General features: G+C 42.2%; 1 protein-coding gene across 1 annotated transcript; it reads left to right on the top strand.

Annotated features, from left to right (window-relative positions):
• The first annotated feature begins 12727 nt into the window (after positions 1-12727).
• On the top strand, positions 12728-17761 carry LOC137375354 (interleukin-8-like). The gene is made up of 4 exons (XM_068042402.1): positions 12728-12856; positions 14677-14812; positions 14953-15036; positions 16499-17761. Exons 1-4 carry the CDS (start codon positions 12793-12795, stop codon positions 16524-16526), a joined length of 312 nt encoding a protein of 103 aa, XP_067898503.1. The 5' UTR covers positions 12728-12792; the 3' UTR covers positions 16527-17761.
• Positions 17762-18248: the final 487 nt, after the last annotated feature.

Below are 18248 nucleotides of genomic sequence, written 5' to 3'. Positions count from 1 at the left end.
GGATGCTCCTGGCGTTGAAGTAGACACATTTTAAACCAAGCTCTTGCTTGCCAGTGCCCTCTTGTGTCCTTATAACCTTATCCCTGACCTCACTACTCTCAACATCCTGCACACTGGAACTACAATTTAGGTTCCCATCCCCCTGCTGAATTAGTTTAAACCCCCCCGAAGAGCACTAGCAAATCTCCCACCCAGGATATTGGTACCCCTCTGGTACAGGTGAAGACCATCCTGTTTGTAGAGGTCCCACCTACCCCAGAAAGAGCCCCAATTATCCAGGAAACCAAAACCCTCCCTCCTGCACCATCCCTGCAGCCACGTGTTCAACTCCTCTCTCTCCCTATTCCTCACTTCGCTAGCACGTGGCACGGGCAACAACCCACAGATAACAACTCTGTTTGTTCTAGCTCTAAGCTTCCACCCTAGCTCCCTGAATTTCTGCCTTAAATCCCCATCTGTCTTCCTACCTATGTCATTGGTGCCTATGTGTACCAGTGCGGTTTGGATCTACTGGAAAAACAAAGCACCGAGAGCAGAGCCTCTTATGATTCTGAGGATGAGAAAGATGACGAGGCAGAAGGTGCTACAGGCAATATACCACTGTAAGTACATATTGCCGCCCAGGATGCCTTCATTATTGCCAGGTTCACTTGGGTTCCACCAGTGCACTCATCTAACAACCACGTGCAACAGCCACTTTTGCCCCCCAATACCACTAACACAAAGCAGTCTTGTAAACAACCATGCATTCCTTTTGCAGCTGCCCCACTGGTTGCCATCAATATATGTCTTCCTATTCACCATCACACAACTGAAAGGCCACTTGCCACCCAGCAACTAAGGATTGGCAAGATGGGAAAGTTATCCAAAAGAATTGGATATATGGGCTGAATTTTATCAGTGCGCCATGCTCTGCCTTCCAACACAGAAGTGACGCCACCGAGCCTCCGCGGTATTACGCACGGGGGTCAATGTATAAAGGGACCGTTTTGTTAATGCCTTCAAATAAAGATCTGTTGACACCTGCAATCCCCTCTCCTACCCCTTCAATGAATAAGCAGTCAGTTTTTTTACCATAACCCTCCCAAAAAAGTGAGTTCTCACTCATGACCTTCCCCCCCCCCCCCACAAACTTTATTGCTTTGACCCTAAACCCCTTCCTACCATCTCCACAGCCAATGAAAAAGGTTTTCCGTGCTCCCCACCCTGTCCCGCCCTGATAATGTTATTCCTCCACCCCCCCCCACCAGTGTCTCACTGCTGAACTCCGCACAGCGATCCGAAGGCGTGCGAGCTGCAGCCAGTTGGCCATATAATTGGCGTGGGACAGCCGCCAGTGGCAGGTAAGTTCATCTGCATGTCAATTTATCAAACTTTAATATTTAAATGAAGGCCCTGCCGCTTGGCGGCGGGGGCCGGACCGAGGCCTCGCCGCTGCCGCTAATATCCAACGGGATATCAACATCATGAGTTGAGGCGGGCCGCTGTCACTAACATTTTACAGGCCTTCCTGCCACGACCCATGGCATCGAGGGGCTGAGAAAATCCAGCCCTATGTGTTTCAAATGGACAACAGAATCTCAACAATCTGACATGGGGAGATGCTGGTCTGGTGAATATGGTCATTGGCCTAGTAATCCAAAGGTCCATGCTAATGTCCTGGGGAGCTGGGTTCAGATCACACCATGGCAGCTGGTGGGATTTAGATTTAGTTAACAAACTCAATTAATTAATATAAAAATCTGGAATTGAAAACTACATGTAGAAATGGTAGGAAAAGACAAAAGAGCCACAGCTGCATAAGAGTATGCATATGGGTGTGTTACACATTGTTTTTTTTAATTCTTTCATGGGATGTGGGCATCACTGGCAGGCAAGAATTTGCCCATCCCTAATTGCCCTTGAACTTGCTAAGCGTTTCAGAGGGCAGTTAAGAGTCAACCAGTTTGCTGTGGGTCTGGAGTCACATGTAGGCCCGATCAGGTAAGGACAGCAGATTTCCTTCCCTGAAGGACATTAGTGCACTAGATTGGTTTTTATGACAATCCACAATAGTTTCATGGCACTATTACTGAGACTAGGGGCTGAATTTTGTTAGCGTGCCATGGCGGCGCGCTGTGAAGTCTGTGGCCTTCCAACTCGGAAGTGCCGTTGCTGAGCTCCCATGATATTAGGCACAAGGGCTTATTGAGAAGGAGGAACCAGAGTGGCCACCCCCGATGACGTACAGGAGGTGGCTGCCGCGTCCCCGGCAATGGTGTCCGGCGCTGCCACTGTGCCTTCAGCAGAGTTAGAGGCAGGCTGCTCAGATCCCTTCTCTTACGCTTTCTCTCAGGCTTGTGTTTGATACTTGTATGTCAAGAGGGAAATGGAGTTTGGGGGGTTGTGCCAGGGGTTCCAGGGGGGCCAGTGGGTGATGGGGGGCTTTGATTTGCTATGGTGCCAGGTCTGTGATGTGAGAGAATGTTGGTGGTGGAACTCCCATTCTGAATGGTTTTGGGTGACAATGGGATTCTTCAGATATGTGTGCTTGCTGGATGATTTCCCTCTTATGGAAGTTGAATTACAGAATCATCTGTCAGAAGGGCAGAGAGGTTTTCAAGTGAAACATTTCTGAATTAGCATCACCTTTGCAACCATGCCAGTCTGACAATTGCTGTGAGGCCTAGGACAACCTTGGTGGTTATCCTCCAGAGCCTGGGCGCCAGGCACCCTGGATGGCACTAACTGACCAGTCAATGGAAGCGCATCTTCAAAGTGCCAATGGTCTTTTCAATACTGCACTGTTAGAAGATGGCTCTGGTTATGCCCCTCTGCATCCATGTCTGGGTGCTGGTTGGACATCAGAGCCACATTCCCAGAGGATAACCCTTATCCCCAGCAGGCACTCCGAGTCAGGATGTTAGCCTGAAGAGGTGCAACATCTGGGACTCCTGAAGGATGAAGGAATCATGACAGCTGCCCAGGAACTGGGCGCAGATCTGCAAGATGCACTTCCTGTGATCACAGATCAACTGGACATTCAGTGAGTGGAAGCCTTTTCTGTTCAGGAATCTGGCTGACTGGTCTGTCAATACCTCTATTTATGAAGTCCAAGATCTCACATGCTTTGTTAACTATTCTCTCAATATGTCCTTCCACCTTTAAAGATCTATGCACATGAATCCCCAGATCCTTCTGTCCCTGTACACTCATTGGGCTGGATTTTGTGTAGGAGGCGGGGCTCCTGATGCCTGGTCTAAAAGATTGGGTGAGCCCCGTCTCTGCGTTTTCGCAGCCCCCAGAGCGATCCTTCGGTGTTTTTAAATGTATGTTTCAGGAGACGGGGTCTCTGTCCCTTTAAAGTCAGGGATCCCGTCTCCTCGAGCTGCCAGCCAATCAGAGGGCTGTCAGCTCAGCATTATTGGCAAAACCACGGGGAGTAGTGGCCACTGCTGGTACTGCAGAGGCCTTGGACACAGGCCCAGTGGTGGAATTCCAGAGCCAAGGTAAGTGAGGTGAGGGGGAGGGGGGGCGTCACCAAGGCCAGTCCAGAAGGCCCTGTCGAGGAAGGGGTGGGGGTTAGTCTTGCGGTCTAGGGGAGGGAATTCCAGGGGGGTGAATTGGATCCCGGTGGGGGTCCTCCGTGGGCCCCCCAAGCCTACAGGAAGGGTGCCTCAATTTACAAGGTGTCCTCCCCACGCGTTGTCCACCCCCACCCCCCAGCGGCAGCAGGAAGAAGCCCTTAATTGGCCGTTAATAGGCCATTAAAAGGCCTCAGCTGGCCTTTGGCGGAAGGCCATCATTGACCTCTGGGAAAATCGCTGGGCGATGGGAAGGTGACAGGCCCTCCTCGCTGGTGCTCCCCCCCCCCCCCATCACCCATCATGATACTCCATGCCCTCCACTCCCCACCTCAGATCCTGCTTCGGGGGAGTCCGTAAAATCCAGCCCTTTAGAACTGTGCCATTTAGTCTATATTGCCTCTCATTATCCCTTTTGCCAAAATGAATCACCTCATACTTCTTTGTATTAAATTCCATTTGCCACTTGTCTGACCATTCTGCTGGCCTATCTATGTCCTGTTGCAGGTGATTGGTATCATCATGACTGTTTTCCAGACCTCTAAGTTTGGTATCATCGGCAAATTTTGAAATTTTACTCTGTATTCCAACAGTCAAGTCATTTATACATATCAAAAAAAGCAGTAGTCCTAGCATTTACCCTTGGGGAACACCACTGTCTATCATCCTCCAGTCTGGAAAACACCCATTTACCACAACTCACTGTTTCCTGTCCTTATGCAATTTTTTATCCAAGCTGACACTGACTCTCCTATTCCATGAGCCTCAGTTTTGTTAACCAACCTTTTATGTGGTAGTTTGTCAAATGCTTTCTTAAAATCCATGTGGACAATGTCCATTGCTTTCCCTTCATCAACCTTCTCTTTTACTTCATCAAAAAATTCAATTGGATTAGTCAAGCATGATCTGCCTTTTACAATGGTTCTCCTTAATTAACTTAAACCTCTTCAAGTGTCTGTTGATTTTTTTCCCTGATTGTTTCTGAAACCTTACCCACCACTGATGTTAAACTGATAGGCCTCTAGTTACCAGGAATGTCCTTACACCTTTTCTTGAATCAGGGTGTCACATTTGCCACTCCAATCCTCTGTCACCTCCCCGTATCTAGGGAAGATTGGACGATTATGGCAAACCCTTCCATTGTCTCCATCTCCACTTCCTTTAGCAACCTGGGATGCAAGCCATCCAGACCGGGCAACTTACCCACTCTAGATCCTTCCTATCAATTTTCATCCAATCCATTACCTCTACAATCTCTGCTTCTACTGATATTTTGTCAGCATCCTCTTCCTTAGTAAGCACCAATGCAAGGTACTCGTTAAATATTGTAGCCTTGCCCTGCGTCTCAAGAATATATCAATCGCCTTGTCCCTAATAGGACCCACACCACCTCTTACTACCCACTTACTATTTACATGCCAATAAAGATTTTTTGCATTTCCTCTTATGGAGCTGCCATTCTATTTTCATACTCTCTCTTTGCCAGTCTTTTATTTTCAGAGTCAGTTGTACAGCATAGAAACAGGCCCTTCGGCCCACCGCGTCCATGCCAACCATAATGCCTATCTATACTAATCCCACCTGCCTGCATTAATTCCATATCCCTCTATACCTTGCTCATTCAAGTACCTGTCCAGATGCCTGTTTAATGTCGCTACTGTTCCTGCCTCCACCACCTCCTCAGGCAGCTCATTCCAGATACCCACGATTCTTTGTGAAAAATTTATCCCTTTGATCCCCTTTAAACCTCCTCCCTCTCACCTTAAATCTATGCCCTCTAGTTTTACTCACCCCTACCATGGGAAACAGACTCTGGCTATGTACCCTATCTATGCCTCTCAATTTTATATACCTCTATCATGTCCCCTCTCAGCCTCCTTCGCTCCATGGAAAACAGACCCAGCCTATCCAATCTCTCTTTAAAACTCAAGCCCTCCAAACCAGGCAACATCCTTGTGAATCTTTTCTGCAGCCTCTCTAGCTTAATCACATCTTTCCTGTAGTGCGGCCACGAGAACTGCACACAGTACTCCAAATGCGGCCTAACCAACGTTATGTACAACTGTAACATGACGTCCCAACTCTTATACTCAATGCCTCAGCCGATGAAGGCAAGCATGCCATACGCCTTCTTCACCACCATGTCTACTTGTGTTGCCACTTTCAGGGAACTATGTACTTGCACCCCAAGGTCTCTCTGCTGAAGAACACTCCCCAAGGCCCTGCTGTTCACTGTATATGTCCTGCCCTGGTTTAACTTTCCAAAATTTCCTCTTCTTTTTCCCCCCTCAACTTTTTTTATTTGGCCTGGTTCTCACTTGAAGAATTTACAAGACATGCATCATACACCCCTTTTTTTGTTTTGTCATATTCCCTATCTCCCTCATCATCCAAGGAGCCCTGGCTTTGGTTGCCTTACCATTTGCCCTTGTTGGAATGTACCTAGCTTGTACCTGAAACATCCCCTCCTTATAGATCACGCATTGTTCTGTTACAGTTTTTCCTGTCAGTCTTTGGTTCCATTTTACCCAGGCTAGATCCCCTCACATCTCATTGAAGTTAACCCTCTTCCAATTTAGAAATTCTACTTTAGATTGTTCCTTGCTCTTCTCCATTGCTAATCTAAACCTTGTGATACGACGATCACGTTTACCTAAGTTTTACCCCACATTTAGTCCACTCGGCCCACCTCATTCCCGAGCACCAGACCCAGCAATGCCTCCTTCCTAGTTGGACCAAGAACATACTCGTCAAGGAAGTTCTCCTAACCACATTTCAGAAGTTCTTGCCCCTCCTTTCCCTTCTAATTGATATTTGGGGAATTAAATTCCTCCAATATCACCACTCTAAAGCTCTTGCACATCTCTGTGATTACCCTGCAGATTTGCTCCTCTATCTCTTTCACTATTTGGAAGCCTATAGAATACCCCCAGTAGTGTGATCATCCACGTTTTGCTTCTTAGCTGTAACCAAATGGATTTTGGCTCTGTCCTCAAGGACATCCTCTTTTTCCAACACTGCAATGCCTTCCCTCATCAGTACTGCCACCCCACCTCCTTATTTCCCTTCCCGATCTTTTCTGAATACTTTGTATCCTTGAATATTAAATGCCCAGTCCTTGACATTTTTAAATCCGTGAGGTTCCAATCAAAGACTGCTCCACCTGCACTTATGCAGCACCGACTTAGCCATAGGGCACGAGGCAGTATGTCAAGGGCAGTGGGTGAGAAGTGTACAGCTTTGCACCATGTTCCCACTTCCATGTCCCTTTCACCTTCATCCTTCTCATTTTCCCTGCTAGCAATGTACTGGAGAACAGTTTGCTACAGATCAATGGGGCGATTAAAGGTCAAAATTAAGTTATTATGTATCCTTTATAAGGTGACATTCCAAGTTTGCAAGCCATTATTGAAGGCCTGCATGCACTCATGTGATTGCTGTATTTGATGCTTCATATCTCAGTATTTAAAGCCTTCTGGAATTGCTCAGCCTGGTCGATCTCTGCTGTCCTCCCACCTTATTTTACATGGCAAATTCAAGGAAGCCTGGGAGACCTGTGTGCTCAGAGTCCAGGGTTAAAACTGCAGTTAAGTTCCATTTAACATATTTAAATTTCAGACCCAGCAGTCCCATGTGCACTAGCGTTAAATGCAGAATTTGTCAGGTTCCTGCCAGCTTCCCAATACATCGGCAGTTTTTGATCTTTTAACCTGCTGCCTGCACAGAAACCCGTACACCCTGGCAGCTTACAATGCCCCTCAAAGATTGTTTAAACAGTTTTTCATTTAAAAACTATTGTGTGTTTCTATTCCTATTTTATATTATGTCCCCAATCAGACAACCCATATGTGCCAGGGGCTTTGCTACAAATGGGTATTCAGTGACTAATGTGACAGGCTAACAGTTTGCTTGGTGTCTTCAAACCTGACCTAGTTTATTTGCATTTTGAACATTTTCATAGCAACACCTTTTTGAAATTTGCTTGAGTACACTTCAACTCATAAAAATTGTACTTTCTGGAGTTTCTGTAAGACTTTATTCTACAGCGGAAGATTAAAAAAAAAACTGGTGTCAATGCCTGGAGAGGGCCATTTGTACTGTTTCTCCATGGATTCCACTCAGCTCCTGCTGCAGTTATAGCAGGAAATGAGGAACCATATTGTTTGGGATAATTGTAAAAACAATACTTTGAGTAGTATTTCCCCTGCAAGATCTTCAAGCAGATATTAGCCATTCATTTCAGGATTCTTCAAATTACATTACACTGGAATTTCTTCAATCCTTTCTACGCTGAAATTACACCGAAAGGAAAATCGATTTTTATGCCGATCTTGCTGACAGGAACATCCAAATTTCCTGAAGAGTTCATTTCCCTATGCCAAAAACAAGCACGAATGGAGCCGAGGTGGTTCAAGTGGAAGACTGTAAAAGCTTGGAATATGTGCCATTCTTCAGATCGGGGGTGGGAATCGGGTTTATCGATCAAGAAGGATATTCCAGCCTGGTCGCTTTGAATGTGTAAGAAATATATTTTTTAAGAAATCACAAAGAAAATCATTATCAAACCCTAGTAAATGCGAGAGAAGTAGGTGACTCTTACAAGCCTGACATTTTTCAAGTAGGCTGATATCAGATGACTTCGGTCATGCTGTGCCTAAAATATGGACATAAATCCACGCCAGCACATTACTGTCATAAATGCAGGAAACTTACACGAAAGGCTCTTTTGCATGGGAGCGAAGCTATGTTAATGAGCAGTAAAGAGTTTGGTCAGATGTATCGTGGAAGAGCCACAAAAGATCGAGGAACTTGTGTGAAGCGATGTTTTAGCATTAATCCGTCGAAAATCGGTTGTGTGAAAACTTTCCTCACTAAAGGAAAAGCACGATGGCACTCTTATCCCATAGTTACGCAGAAAATTATGAGGAAATTATCGGCCATTGCGTAACAAATAATGGTATTGAAATGTTTAGTAATTTGATCACATTTGTTGCAATCAGTCCATCGTCAATCAAAAATTGTTATGACACATTTGTGAAGTTGAATCATTTGCACACTTCCTTCAAAATAATTGAACTTTTACAATATATTGGGCACATAAAAGCTACATTTAAATGAATTCCAATAAATATTTTTGGTTCTATAATCTGTTTATAAAATAGATTTTGAATTATCTGTCACATACACTGTATTGGTCAGCACAATTATTTGCATAACTTTTAAACAGTTGAAGTAATAGCTGTGCTGATACTTCAAAATCTTGCCTTTCCTTCATATAAATAATTTAAGCAATGAATCTAACTTCAGAACTCATTTTTAATTTATATCCTCCCATGCAATCTCCAGGAGATTCTCAGGGTAGCTTGTTGTCAACTCCTTAGCGATATTTAACAGCAATTTATTTCACCCCTATTAGGATGTGAGTGAGATCCGAAGGAGTGGTAATAATGTACAGAAAGTCCACTAGCATTCTACATATGCCTTGCTCTACGGCAGCGAGGCCTGGACAACGTATGCCAGCCAAGAGCGACGTCTCAATTCATTCCATCTTCGCTGCCTTCGGAGAATACTTTGCATCAGGTGGCAGGACTATATCTCCAACACAGAAGTCCTTGAAGCGGCCAACACCCCCAGCTTATACACACTACTGAGTCAGCGGCGCTTGAGATGGCTTGGCCATGTGAGCCGCATGGAAGATGGCAGGATCCCCAAAGACACATTGTACAGCGAGCTCGCCACTGGTATCAGACCCACCGGCCGTCCATGTCTCCGTTATAAAGACGTCTGCAAACGCGACTTGAAATCGTGTGACATTGATCACAAGTCGTGGGAGTCAGTTGCCAGCATTCGCCAGAGCTGGCGGGCAGCCATAAAGACAGGGCTAAATTGTGGCGAGTCGAAGAGACTTAGTAGTTGGCAGGAAAAAAGACAGAGGCGCAAGGGGAGAGCCAACTGTGCAACAGCCCCAACAAACAAATTTCTCTGCAGCACCTGTGGAAGAGCCTGTCACTCCAGAATTGGCCTTTATAGCCACTCCAGGCGCTGCTTCACAAACCACTGACCACCTCCAGGCGCGTATCCATTGTCTCTCGAGATAAGGAGGCCCAAAAGACAAAGACTGTACTCACATCTTTTTCCAAAAATTCCCTTGCATTATATACACCTGTCAAGAAGCAGCTCCCTGGAGAACTGAAGATACAGACATTAAAATGAAACTGAAAATGGAGGCTTACGATAAATGTTGGGTTCATAATTCAGTAGAAGAACCAAGCTGAATACAAAAAGTACAAGGCAGAACCATAAAAGGAAATAAGGGAAGAGAGAATGTATGAGAATAGATTGGTGGATGAAATAAAAGAGAATCCAGAAGTCTTTTATAAATGTAAATGATGAAAGCATAACCAGTGGAAGGGTAGAGCCGATTAAAGAACAAAAAGGAGATTTTGTGGAGGCAGAGGGCACAGCTGAGATACTAAATGAGTACTTTGCATCTGTTTTTACTAAAGAGAATCTGTCACAGAGATGGGAGGTAACAGAGAAATTAGGATAAAAGTAGATAAAACGGTTGACAGCACTCAAAGTAGAACATTCAACTGGTCTGGTTGGGATGCATCCTAGGTTGCTGAGGGAAGTAAGGGTGGGAATTATGGAGGCTCTGAACACAATCTTACAATCCTCCATAGATATGTGAGTGGTGCCAGATGAATGGAGGATTGCAAATGTCACCCGTGCATTTTTTTTTAAAAAAGGGGTGAGGAATAAATCCAACAACTACAGATTTGTTAGCCTAACATCAAACTTTCAGAGACAACTGGCACTTGGAAAAATATAGATTAATAAATGAAAGCCAGCATGTATTCATAAAGTTAGAGTACAAAATCAAAGAATGTGTGTTAAACCTTTATAAAACATCGGTTGGGCCTCAACTGGAGTATTGTATCCAATTTTAGACACTATACTTTAGGAAGGATATCAAGACTTTAGAGAGGACTTTGAGGAGATTCACTAGCATCATCCCAGGGATGAAAGACTTCTTTCATGTACAGAGACTAGAGAAACTGGGGTTGTTTTCTTTTAGAGCAGAAAAAGGAGAGATTTAATAGAGGTGTTCAAAATCATGAAGGATTTTGACAGAGTAAATAAGGAGTGATTGTTTCCTGTGGCCGAAGGGTCAGTAACCAGAGAAACAAATTTAAGCTAATTGGCAAAAGAGCCAGAGTCAACATGAGGAACTAAAATTACCAGTGAGTTGTTACGATCTGGAATGCATGCTTGAAAGGGTGATGGAAGCACATTTAATAATACCTTTCAAAAGATAATTGGCTAAATACTCAAAATGGAAACATTTGCAGGGCTGTGTGGAAAGAGTGTTGGATGAGATTATTGGGTAGCTCTTTCAAAGTAAAGGCATGATGGGCTGAATGGGCTCTTGTGATGTCATTCTGTGATTCATATTGAATGTTTATTTGTGTGTAAATGAGAGAAAGTGATAACCTTTTGAGGTTTTTGTGCTCTATAAAGTTCAGAAAGTGTGTGAAGCTGAAAGAGAGGATGTCTTTCCTAATCTTAATTTGAGTTCATTTAAAAGAACACATTTAATTTTGAAACAAACAGAAAACCTCTAAATGTCACCTGTATTATGTTGATATAATTATTGATACCTGTGCAACTTGGGAGGGCTAGGGTGGGAATGGGAAGACAGAGATAGTATCTTGCATCATTCTAATTTGAATTATTTTTCAAAATTGCAAAAATCAAATTAATTGAATCTTGAATGCTAACAAGGCAATGGAATATACAATGGATGGTCGGACCCTAGGGAGTGCAGAGAGTCAGAGGGACCTTGGGGTGCTTGTCCATAGATCATTGAAGGCAGCAGCACAGGTAGATAAGGTGGTTAGGAAGGCATATGGGATACTTGCCTTTATTAGCTGAGGCATAGAATATAAGAGCAGGGAGGTTATGATGGAGCTGTATAAAATGCTGGTTAGGCCACAGCTGGAGTACTGTGTGCAGTTCTGGTCACCACACTATTGGAAGGATGTGATTGCAATGGAGAGGGTGCAGAGGAGATTCACCAGGATGTTGCCTGGGCTAGAATATTTCAGTTATGAGGACAGACTGGATAGGCTGGGGTTGTTTTCCTTAGAGCAGAGAAGGCGTGGGGGGACCTGATTGAGGTATACAAAATTATGAGGGGCATTGATCGGATAGATAGGAAGAAACTTTTTTCCCTTAGCGGAGAGGTCAATAACTAGGGGGCATAGATTTAAGATAAGGGGCAGAAGGTTTAGAGAGGACTTGAGGAGAAATTTTTTTCACCCAGAGGGAGGTTAGAATCTGGAACACATGCCTGAAGAGGTGGTAGAGACAGGAACACTCACGACATTCAAGAAGTATTTAGATGAGCACTTGAAATGCATAACATACAAGGCTACGGCCAAGTGCGGGGAAATGGGATTAGTTAGGACGGGTGTTTGATGGTCGGTGCAGGCTCGTTGGGCGGAAAGGCATGTAAAACTCTATGACTCTATAATGTGAATGTTTAACACATTTAAGTTACATGATTAACCTAATTTTACTTTTAGCCTAATTAAAAATGGGTTAATTGGAAAAAGGAACATATGAATTTGTTCAGCTTGTGTCCACTAATTCCACTCATAAAAATACCCAAACATAAATCCTCCAGCAGTTTCCAGAGTTTACATTCGATTGGATATGATAACATATCTAGCAGAAACAAATGGCAGTTGTTCAATAACAATTAAATATTAACGCATTTGCTTTAACCATAATTCACTAGAATGCAGCATTAATGTTCATATCATATAGTCAGTACTTTCATTGCAATTTTTAAAAGATTTTCCATGACAATTCACAGCTACTTTAGCCAGTTAGAGCTGAAATGGAAACAGATTTTCAAATAACCTGGAGGAAATAGATTTCTTCTGAGTGATTTTTAAATAATTCATTTAATCCTTTTTTTCTTAAGTTTTCAAATGATATAGTTTACATGCAAGGACTTATTTTGAGCCTATCAATCTTTAATATTGGTATGTTTGTATTTCACAACTTCCTGGGAAATCACCAGTTACATCATCACACCCTGCTGAGTAACAGTACTCTGCTTATAAATAGAGGAACCAAGCAATGAGGGGTTAGATTTAAACTTCAGCAGCAGAGCACAACAACAGGAAGAACATTAAGACCATCATACAAGAAAAAGACAATGAGCAGCAAAGTTACTTTCGCAGTCTTGACTCTCTTTGTACTTTATGTGGCTTCCGCCCAAGGTAAATAATCTAACTTTATATTTACATAGTGATTATACAAAAACTAGAATTATATTGAAAACATGTATATAACTAATGGATTTTGATATCTTTAAATGACAGATTTGCTGTGTCACTGCAACATATTTATGTGGAATCTATACTTTTAACTTGCAAACAACAATATATTTTAGCATATTTAAAAGGCAGTCATTGCTATTAATGTTAGACTGAATTTACCGTTATAATATATTGTATACATGTAATTCATAGGTAAATTCAGATAAAACTGATTAAAATTTGTATTTGAAGTAGAAGTTGTCAGTGAATATTATGAAGCAATGAATTTTTACACAGGATACTTTTAGGGTTCAGTTCTATAGTTTGTAACTTCAGAAATGTGTTCTAAGAATCCAGGGATGGATTTTGTTTTTTTTTGTACTGAGTTATTCAGCCACAATTACACCATTTTGAGAGCACCATCAGCACAAAGACTGCAGCAGTTCAATGTGGAAGCAAATTACCAACTTTCAAGGCAAAGGGGAATGGGCAATAAATGTAACCCTGCCAGCATCACATGCTATGCATTGTGTTGAGATAACACTATACATTCGGAAACTATCAGGGTGGGGCAGCCTTAGATAAATTAATTGACAGCTCGATTGACCTGATCAGTAGACAAGGGACAGGTCAGTGACTGAACAGCCCCATCCCACATGCTTTCTATGTACAAAAGGAACAAAAGCAGGGGCAAACATATGTTGAAGAGTACTGTTAGCAAAGGTGGTTAAGTAAGGCAGAAAAGGAAACAAGCTTCCTTTAAGAAGAAATTTTTGCCTAAGATAAAATAGCTGCATTTCAGGGAAATATACTGCCCAGGAAAAGTGATTGTATTTTAACCAATAAGAAGGATCAGTCATGATTTTATTATTTATGTGGCTGAAATTAAGTTGAACTAAATGTGAATTGCTATAACTGTTACTCTGCACATTTACTGACTTTGAAATAAAGCAGCTTACTAATTGGATCTTGCTTTGACTCACTGAAAGTATTAATAAGTCCAGCTATTGGACAATTGGAGAAACATGTATCGGAGGATCATGATATCCAGTACTTGTCACAAGAGAGTCTTACACCACCAGATTATACTATTAGATATCTCAATACTGAGTAGTGAAATTTAACTCATGATTGTGAGGGACACAGGTCTACTTATAGGAGAAACCCAAGATGCTAACCTGTAAGAATATCTAAAACGGACCTGAAACTTGCCAAGTTAAGTGAGGAAATATTAGTGTTAGGCAACTGAACCTTTTTCACTGCAGGTAAGCATTACCAGCATTAAACAGATCCAGGTCTGGTGTATTTTATGCTTTTCAATGCATTTTCATTTCATCCTTTCAGAACACCAACCTTACTGTCCTGCTCCTTTTAAAATTCTCCTAATCAGGTAGACAAAGCTTCAGTTTAATGTCATGTCTGAATGCAGTATGTCCTCAGAATTGCACTGAAGTGTCGCCATGGATTATGCACTCAAATCCTGATTTGGGGATCAAACTTACCACCTTCTGACAACAATCTCCACAATTGAGTCATTTTGACTCACTACTGTCCACACAGGGACTTGATTCTTTGACTTCCAGTTTGAAAGTCTGATGTTTTATGATCTGAGATATCAGGGCTATTAATTGGCTGATACCCTTGTTGCATTAAAGAGACAAATTTAGGGTGTCTGTAGCAGTGAGTTCTCACTTTGTCCAAGAGTATCTATGAATCTGTAAGAAGACATTTAAAAATTCAAGCTAGAAATACTAAGTTCCTATTATCTGTTCTTTCCATAGCTGCATCGCTGAGAAATGCAGGAGGGAGCTTGCGCTGCAAATGCATCAAAACAAACTCCAAATTCATCCATCCAAAACGCATGGTGAATATTGAAATTATTCCAAGTGGTCCACACTGCTCAAGTGTTGAAATCATGTAAGTTTAAATAACTTGGTTATGGATAAACCTGCTGTTTGTGTGAATAATACATACACGTGTTTATTGGATATAATTCCTTTTCGTATTAAAAGTAGATAACAGAACTTCATATAATTGTCATCTTTCACTTCTTTCAGCGCGACACTTAAAAACACTTCCCCAGTGTGTCTGGATCCTAAAGCCAATTGGGTGAAGATGATCATTGACATGATGACCAATGGGTAAGTTTCAGATGCCAGCTTGCACTAAAATAATATATCTATCTTAGCTCTCCAAGCAATAGTATGGAATGCAATGGGAAGAAAGGCACCAAATACATAGGATACGATTTTATCTTCACTGTCTGGGCAGTAATCTGGAAGAGCAGATTGCCCACCTATTATAGAACCAATTTTGGGGAATGAAAATCCAGCAGAATCTGTAAAGAGTTGGTGATCTGCTCCATCAGATACTGTCCATGTGGTAATGGTGAAAATCTATCTTATTAAGTTGACAAGCTATTAATAGAATGGTAGTTAACTGTGAGAGGACCTTAGGGTGCACAAAGGAGGCTAGAGAACCTGAAATGGACAAATTGCAGAGGTTACCTATATTCTTTCCCCTTAGGCTATGTAGAATACTAGTTTAGTGCCAAAAGTAATACTAAAGTTAACAAAGTGTTAATTAAGCTGTGCCTTAATTTGCTTGATTTGAAACAACATAAAACCTTAGGGCAGCACAGTGGCGCAGTGGTTAGCACCGCAGCCTCACAGCTCCAGGGACCCGGGTTTGATTCCGGGTACTGCCTGTGTGGAGTTTGCAAGTTCTCCCTGTGTCTGCGTGGGTTTTCTCCGGGTGCTCCGGTTTCCTGCCAAAAGACTTGCAGGTTGATAGGTAAATTGGCCATTATAAATTGTCACTAGTATAGGTAGGTGGTAGGGAAATATAGGGACAGGTGGGGATGTTTGGTAGTAATATGGGATTAGTGTAGGATTAGTATAAATGGGTGGTTGATGTTCGGCACAGACTCGGTGGGCCGAAGGGCCTGTTTCAGTGCTGTATCTCTAATCTAATTATCATCACTTGGAAGTTTGTTTTGCTATTCTCACTCAAAGGTTTGCACAGGAAAAAGGATAATATTCTGTCAAACAATGACATTTTTATGAAGAGAGATTACATGCTTGAATTCCCTGAAATATAGAAGGTTAAGGGGTAATTTGATTAAGGTTTTTAGGATTTTGAAAGGATTTTATAGAGTAGATGGAGAAGCTTTTCTTATCCAAAGGGAAGCTTAGAGCAAGGGTCATGCTTTAAAATCAGATGCTGGGCCATTCAGGAAATTAGGAAACACTTCTTTGCACAAAGGGTGATACTGTCTTCCCCAAAAAGCAATAGATGCTAGTTCAATTAATGTTTAAATCAGAAATTAATAATATTTTGCTATACAAGGATATAAAAGGAGAGAAAGCCAAGGCTGGTGGATGCAGTTAAAATGCAATTAAGCCATAACCACATTAAATTGCTAAACAGACTTGAGGGACTGAATGGCCTGCTCCTGTGTCCTGGAGAAATTGGACATGAATTCAGTCATTGAAACAATGTTTAAAATATTTGTTCGTGAAATGGATTGCTTTCCTGAATAATTTTGCTGTACATTTCTGCAAGATTGACAGTAATTTTTATTTATTTCTATATTTTCTATAGATCCAAGAAGACTGATAAAGCTCACTGAGGGAAGCTCAATGGCTGAGTGCCAAGAATGTGACACCTATCCACAATGGCACACTGTATTAACTCATACTTATTTACCACCATATTCAAGCCTGTTGTAGACTTAAAACAGCGTAAAGCTGTGTTACCTGTATTTATAAATCCATCACAACTTAGAAGGAGACCATTCAGTCCATTCAGCTTATCATTCCATAGAAAACTATAATTCCCTCCCTCATCTGTTAGTATTTGTTTGCTAGTATTTATTTATTTATTTATTAATTAACTTATTTAACAGGTTTATTAATTAAAGATTGAATATGGCACCTAACATTTCTGTGGAGGTTCTCCTGTGCAAGATCTGTAGAACTCAAAAAGAAATGAAGTAATGGTAAAAATGAACAACCACTTATACCGTTTTTCCAAGGGTTGCTGCTAATGTTCTGTCAAAGTTATGGTGGGAGATTGAGATAACCCCCATGGGAATCCAGGGTTAGATCTTCTCTTCACTGAGATTTCATTAATCTGTACTATAGCAAGAAGACACTAGCCATATAATATGCAGTTAAATAGCTGGACTATTTGATTATCCTGTTATCATGTTATGATGCCAAGTTAAGATGTTAGAGTGTAGTTACTCAGTGGAAATGAAGATACCGGGCTAAATTTTACCAGCCCCTCGATGGTTGCGGGTTGTGGTGGGGGAGCCGTTAAAATCCTGCAGGGATAGGCCCGCCTCGACCCACGACGTTGAGAAAGGCCCACGCATATTACCAGTGCTGGGAGAAGCTCGGTGTGGTCCCCCGCCACCTGGCGGCGGGCCCTTCAGCTAAATATTTAAATGCACAGTAATGACGCCGTTGCCGGCATCGCGGCGGCCAGCCCCTCTGTCATCAGGGGTGGCCGTTCCGCCACTTCTATTGAAATTAGCCCCTGCACGTAACATCACGGGGACTCCGGAACGGCGCATCCGTGCAGGATGCATACCGCCACCAGAGTGTGCCACCGCAAACTGCAACGCACTCGTAAAATACAGCCCGCAATTTTTTAAATTTTAAATGTCATTTTATTTGTTTTCCTTGATATTTATAAAGTCCTAAAACAGTTTAATTTTCTATGTATTTATGTTTTACCATGAAAGCATTTGGTTATTTTGCTCTTGCTAAAATCTGTTTGTGGAAATAATCTGTAATTTTTATTGATTATAAAATATTTATATCTAAATAAATGAAGAATTATTTTCTATATTTATATCAATTTCAAATTTGTTGCCTCTATTTAAATCATTATGCTTATCTGAAATGAGTATCCAACTGAATGTTAATAGGCAATTCTTAGCTCAGTGGTAGCACTCTCAGCTCAAGTGCCATTCCAGAAACGTGAGAATATAATCCTGCACTGCAGTCCTGCACTGAATTGAACTGAGGGAGTGTTGGACTGACAGGGGTGCCTTCTTTCCGATAAGATGTTAAACCAGGCCGTGTCTGGCCTCTGAGGTGGACATGCAAGATCCCATGGCACTAATCAAAGAAGAGCAGGGGAGTCTTCTGGTGCCCTGACCAATATATACCCCTCATTAAGTATCTAAATAGATGACCTGGTCATTTATCACATTGCTATTTGTGGGACCTTGCTGCACACAATTTGGCTGCTGCATAGCCCGACATTACAACAGTGACTATACTTCATAGGTAGTTCATTGGCTAAAGTGTTTTGGGATGTTCTGAAATCATGAAGCTCTAAG

Source organism: Heterodontus francisci, chromosome 1 (assembly GCF_036365525.1).
Source record: "Heterodontus francisci isolate sHetFra1 chromosome 1, sHetFra1.hap1, whole genome shotgun sequence".
Lineage (NCBI taxonomy): Eukaryota > Metazoa > Chordata > Chondrichthyes > Heterodontiformes > Heterodontidae > Heterodontus > Heterodontus francisci.
This window is presented reverse-complemented; position numbering and strand designations above follow the sequence as displayed.

What these genes read in the sequence shown, in the direction of transcription:
- LOC137375354 (XM_068042402.1), top strand. Translation starts at nt 12,793, where the DNA reads ATGAGCAGCAAAGTTACTTTCGCAGTCTTGACTCTCTTTGTACTTTAT. An exon ending in TTATGTGGCTTCCGCCCAAG is followed by an intron (nt 12,857 to 14,676) that starts GTAAATAATCTA and finishes TTCTTTCCATAG; the next exon opens with CTGCATCGCTGAGAAATGCA. An exon ending in TGCTCAAGTGTTGAAATCAT is followed by an intron (nt 14,813 to 14,952) that starts GTAAGTTTAAAT and finishes CACTTCTTTCAG; the next exon opens with CGCGACACTTAAAAACACTT.